Source organism: Amphiura filiformis, chromosome 1 (assembly GCF_039555335.1).
Source record: "Amphiura filiformis chromosome 1, Afil_fr2py, whole genome shotgun sequence".
Taxonomy (NCBI): Eukaryota; Metazoa; Echinodermata; class Ophiuroidea; order Amphilepidida; family Amphiuridae; genus Amphiura; species Amphiura filiformis.
In genome coordinates this window covers 14,711,962-14,718,350 of record NC_092628.1, presented here as the reverse complement: position 1 = coordinate 14,718,350, position 6,389 = coordinate 14,711,962, and the positions used below count along the sequence as shown (strand labels likewise).

The following is a 6,389-nucleotide window of genomic DNA, read 5'->3' as shown; positions in this document are numbered from 1 at the left end:
GTTGGTTATCGGCCGTCATAGTGTGACCGGGCCTTAAGACCATGATTGTCCTCTTTTGGGCCATTTTAGCATTAAGATTGCAAATTTGTTCCGGTGAAGTAATTATAGTAGTCAATTAGTGAGACCATTTGAAAATTTTCCCTTGCCTCATCTGCCTGGTCAGCCTATATCTCCCATGTTTAAAAGAAGTCTACGTGAGGTCACACATGTATCATCAAAATAAGTGCTTAGAACGCGTGGTTTAAAAAAAAAATCTCAGAACTCGGGGGTGGCTACCACCCCTCTCTAATGCCCACTGCGACCATTATGTAACTGCACTGTCTTGCCAACGTGCAGTGACTTTTTCCGCCTAAAATAGCCCCTGACTTTACCCATATCTTCCACAACCGAAGTGAGGATTTCAAATGAAGTTACCCAATTTGTCTATTCTAATCAAAACTCATACTCCCTCTGTGGAAGACTTCAGCTAAATCTTCCGCAGGGGTAGTGTGGATTTTAAATGGAATAGCCCAATGTTGAATGATGTGTCATACTCGTCTATTATCAATTAAGGCACCACATCCAATTTGGTCCTATAGAATTATCGGTGCCCGGTTTGGAACCGATGACTCTTAACATCACTTCCTGGAGATGTAATACATTGTACTAAGCATAATAATTAACATTTGCATAGTGTTATTTTTTCATTGAAATAAAAACAAAACAAATGCACTGTACAAATGTTCAGGGTACGATAAAAAGTGCCATTGGTACCTCTTCGGGCACCGGCACGGATAGCGCTATACGATCAAAAAAGATGTTTTGTCTAACTTACTGAGCAATATTTTGTAAAACGGACTACGAGGGGGGGTATCGCAACCCCTAATTTTCAATTATAAAAGTCATATACCGTTATATTTGGTACCAATGTATTGCTATGAGTCTTCTCTATCCAGTGATATCAAAATAAGTACAAACATGCCCCACAAATAATGCCGCTATGACGTCATAATATGATGGCGCCCATGCAAATTTGGGAAATCCCCACAAATAATGCCGCTATGACGTCATAATATGATGGCGCCCATGCAAATTTGGGAAATTCTGGCTATGTACAAAAGTATAGGCAAAATTGATTTTCGGCTAAAAATTCTCCAAAAATGCAATTTTCACCAAATGACTATTTCAACCTAACTAACAAGTAAAAAGTCCATATAGTTCTTGGAATAATTTCACAGGAGGGAAATGAAAATCATTGATTTTACTGTAGAAACCAGTGGTGGGCCTCACCACCTAGCCTGAGTCCCTCGGCCTCTCACTCGCAAAATGGCGGACAAACATGGCGGCTGCTCGTTGAGCACAGTGCAACCATGGACGAAAGAGAAACAAACCGCGTACCATCAGTCAAAGTCCCCGTGTATTGTATGGTGTAAGTTCTCGCATATTCATGAGGGCCGATTGTTCGATCGTGTAGTGTCTAACAATCACGCCAGCGCTGCGTGCCTTCGCGTATCCGCGATAGAGCGTTGCGTGCTTTCGCGATTACGCGATAGACCATGAAAATACGCGGTAATTGCGTAGCAGTCTCGCCTGTCGCATTTCACAGAACAATCGGCCCTCATTATCGGATGAGGCGGAGACTTTGACTGGTGGTACGCGCTCTGTCTTGTCTTACTCCTCTGTGAGTGCAACGGCCGTGCGTATATTCGAGACTGGAGGATTAAACTACTCACCACCCCCTGGTCATCTTTGACGGCCGGTCCTACCCCCGGGTAAGGTCCTGGGGTAAAAATTGTATCACTAAAATGAGCGCAAAGGATGGATCTACGATTAACTTAGGTCGTTTGGGCGTAAACGTGTGCGTTTTTTGTACCGGAAAAATCTGGGGGGGTGGTACACCCACTCTTTGTAGTTCTAGGGTTAAAACTCTTAAATAATATTATGTTAGAATGTTTTGCATTAAGGTTTTAAAAATGTTTTTGGAACGTTATTAAATCGTTTTATACCATTTACATAACCCGACTATAAAATGTTTTCTGTAAAACGTTCTGTGTTTGCTGGGTTGTGCAATATACAAAAAAATACAGGAGAGTTCTGATATAGGTTCAGATGATAACAACACAAATTGAGTCATATGCACTTTCAAAGTCTATATTGTACTATTCCATTTAAAATCCACACTACCCTGTGGACGATTTTGGAAATATCTTCCACAGGGGGCGTATGAATTTCAAATGGAATTAGCACATTAACCAACTCTATTTGAAAGTCACCCTCCCTCTGTGGCAGATTCAGGTTGACTCTTTCTCAGGGGGTGTATGAAATTCAAATGGAGCTGCCTGATGGCATTCTATTTGAAATTCATACTCCCCCTGTAGAAGATATTTCCAAAATCTTCCACAAGGGTAGTGTGGATTTAAATGGAATGGCCCATTTATAGCTATTTATCATAACAGAAAAAAGTCACATGACAAAATAACGAGAATCTTGGAAACCATAGTGGTAATTCGTGGTAAATTGAGTCATACGCACTTTCAAAGTCTAGCTTATTTATATAGCTATTTATTATAGCAGAAAAAAGTCACATCACAAAATAATGAGAATCTTGGAAACCATAGTGGTAAATCGCGACTCGATGTCGCGGCTTCGTCGCTCTGTCGCGCCTTCGGCGCTTCACTCGCGGCCTCGTACTATGACTTCAATTGAAAGACGTTAGTGCGACGATTCTGTAACTCGATAACATGTTCATGATTATAACATGAATTTATATTATACACTGTAGGGGCTGGGTCTATAGGACTAGTTCTCTAACTGTACTTTAATATTTGTAATTACAACTTACAAATCACAGTACAATCATGATAAATATGCACCGATATGTGTGTTTATGTATTTTTAGTCTATACATTTTAGACAATAATTATATATGTTGCCCCGGCCCCGAAAATCCTCGTTATTACCTATTACCTATTATTTATTTGTCTCCATGGGTTTATAGGACGAAGGGTTTATAGGACGAAGGGTTTATAGGACGAAGGGTTTATAGACGAAGGGTTTATAGACGAAGGGTTTATAGGACGAAGGGTTTAAAGGACGAAGGGTTTATAGGACGAAGGGTTTATAGGACGAAGAGGTTATCACGGCTAACACACTACGTAATCACGACGTTCGCATACGTTGGACTTAGGTTGTCATTTACGTTGTAAACACATAAATCTGTGAACTCGTATTCGTGTAGTGACAACGTTATTTTCGACGTTGATATTTGGACATTGATATAACATCATTATGACGTTGTAATGACGTTGCTGCAATGTTTGACCAGATCTTGTGACAACGTTTGAATAATACGTTCAGAAAACGTTACACAAATACGTATCTGAAAAATAGTTTAGATGTTGACACCATGGAATGTAAATTCTTCCATTCCAAGGAGATTGTTGTCCAGCCAAATGTCTCCATTGTGTCGTCTGACGATCGACTTTAGGCTTGAAACTCAAAGTAACGACTTCTATTCCTGAAGTTCTAAACTTTGAATTTTTATACGCTCTCCCTTTTTGGGATTGAGCATCATTGTTGCCGGATGTTAATATAATGTCATAATCACGCTGTCTCGACGTATAAAGCACGTGGTTGAAACGTGGTTTAAAAGTCATGAACTGACTCAGATATAACGTCATCTACGGACGTCGTTAGTACGCAAATTTATGATGTTGTTTCGACGTATAAAGCACGTTATTACAACGCCGTATAAATGTTATGGTCTGATTCGATACAACGTAATCTACGGATGTCGTAATTACGTTAATTTGTGAACTCGTATTCGTGTTGTGATTTTCGGACGTTGATATAACGTCATAGTGACGTTGTTTCGACGTTCACAACTTGACGTCGACACAACGTCATAATGATGTTACATTAACGTTCGGGAATAACGTTGTCACTACACGAATACGAGTTCACATATTTACGTACTTACAACGTCCATATATTACGTTTTTACGACTTTATATAACTTTAAGACAACATTGTAACAACGAAAAATTGTTAGCTAGGATAGGACGAAGGGTTTATAGGACGAAGGGTTTATAGGACGAAGGGTTTATAGGACGAAGGGTTTATAGGACGAAGGGTTTATACATGTAGGACGAAAGGTTAATAGGACGAAGGGTTTATAGGACGAAGGGTTTATAGGACGAAGGGTTTATAGGACGAAAGGTTTATAGGACGAAGGGTTTATAGGACGAAGGGTTTATAGGACGAAGGGTTTATGGGACGAAGGGTTTATAGGACCACGGTTCATAGGACGAAGGGTTTATAGGACGAAGAGTTTATAGGAAGGGTTTATAGGACGAAGGGTTTATAGGACGAAGGGTTTATAGGACGACGGTTTATAGGACGATGGGTTTATAGGACGAAGGGTTTATAGGACGAAGGGTTTATAGGACGAAAGGTTTATAGGACGAAGGGTTTATAGGACAAAGGGTTTATAGGACGAAGGGTTTATAGGACGAAGTAAAGACATGATATGGAAGTAAACAAGGTTGGGTTGAAAGAACAATTAATGAGTGAAATTTAGAGCTGGTTGAACCGGGGACCTTCGATTGCGTTTGGAAGTGATTGTTTTTTTGACTGTCTATGCAGAAAGGGCGTAAGAAAGGGTAGTTAACTTTATTAAATTAAATATGATATCTTTACTTTAATTAGCATCAGATCTCATATTTCCCTTACGGTATTTGACAATGTGGGTATTATAATTATAATAGAGCTGCTACATGACATCTCTATCTTAAATTTTAGTATCACTATAAAAGACGATGACTGGTTAATAAAGAACAAATCTGAAAATTCCGTAGGAGGATAATTATTTAGTGCTATTCATAGTCATCGCTATTCTCGTATCGGACTTACACGCGACGATGCACCTGGTATGGTTAGCAACTAAACTGATTTGACAAAATTCGAAACATTCACATTTAAGTGATATGTGATATAGATGCTACACTATAGAGTACACAGTTTAATTTGTCTTGACATGATAAGAAGTATCATCACTTTATATTGAAATGATCGTATTTACCCGTATCACTTTATGCTTGTGTATATTGATATTAGAACGTATATCACACAGTATGATTTCGCCTATTCTTTCGCAGTGGGATTGGATACATAGCACTGGTGTACACAACGAAGAGAAAAGTCATTTTGTTAACACATCAACCGCAAATGAATCCTTCACGAACACATTGTCATCTTCGTCATCGTCATCCATCTATTACACCGGAGTTGCAATCTTCGTTATATTACCCACAGCAAGTATTGCCTGCACCCCTTTGTCAGGATATCTAGGCGATCAAGTTGGGTATGAGATTGCATTATTAACAGGACTTCTGCTTTCGTCTGGTATGTCTATTTGCTTCGCCTTCTCCACGAACTTCTTAGGAGTCTTTGTCGCCAGACTTCTGCAAGGTGCAGCTTCATCTTTCTGCACACCTAATGCCTTTGCGACAATCACGCACGAATGTCCACAAAATACCAAGTTGGGAAAGATTGTACTTGCTTTTGCGGTGGCTACTAATTGCTTTTCATATATCGGAGCAGCTGTGTTTGGAGTTGCTTTTGAAGTTTTAGGACCTAAGCTAGCTTTTCTGGTTCTATTACTCCCTATGTGTGTTACACTTCTTATACTGACGTTTATTCTCATTCTCGTAACTTCAAACTGTTGCGGAGAGTCGACTCCACCCGTTACACACCACGAGAAGGTCGCCGATGAAACAAGACACGCAGAGAATGGCTCCTCGTTTGCAGACATTCTTCGCGATTTTCAAATTATATTTGTGTCAGGAGGTGGAACAGTAGCACTTCTTCCAAAGAAATGTCTTGATATAACTCTAGCGATCTGGATGAACGATTCCTTCGATTCTGGTCCCGCAACAGTCGGTACAATCATAGGTATTGCTGGAGTGGCAGCACTTCTCGGCAACATCTGCGCTACTAAACTTTCCATGTTATTATTCCCACAATTCACGTATATATTATACTCTATCAACCTCTCCGTTGGAGCAATACCTATAATTCTGCTACCTTTCTCGCCCAATCCATACTTTGTAGCTATATGCTATTTCTTTAGTATGTTTTTCGCAAGTATCACGCGGTATTGGATCGTTCAAATTCCGTCTGATATAGTAGATCAAAAATACCTATCAAGCCGAGGCCGTGTGATGAACGTGGTGACAGTATTTATGTCGCTACCTAACATTATAGGACCGTTTTTAGCGGTTATAATCTTTAACGCTATGGGATTCCGTTATGTGTGTATAACAGTTGGATGTCTATGTATAAGTTATTCTTTTCTCTTTGTTTTCACCCCGTATGCTAAGAACTACGTCAAATATTCTGAATTGAAGTAA

General features: G+C 39.7%; 1 protein-coding gene across 1 annotated transcript; it reads left to right on the top strand.

Annotated features, from left to right (window-relative positions):
• Positions 1 to 5,111: 5,111 nt before the first annotated feature.
• LOC140156080 (vesicular acetylcholine transporter-like) lies at positions 5,112 to 6,389 on the top strand. Its single transcript, XM_072179200.1, has one exon. It carries the CDS (start codon positions 5,112 to 5,114, stop codon positions 6,387 to 6,389), a length of 1,278 nt encoding a protein of 425 aa, XP_072035301.1.

What these genes read in the sequence shown, in the direction of transcription:
- LOC140156080 (XM_072179200.1), top strand. Translation starts at nt 5,112, where the DNA reads ATGATTTCGCCTATTCTTTCGCAGTGGGATTGGATACATAGCACTGGT.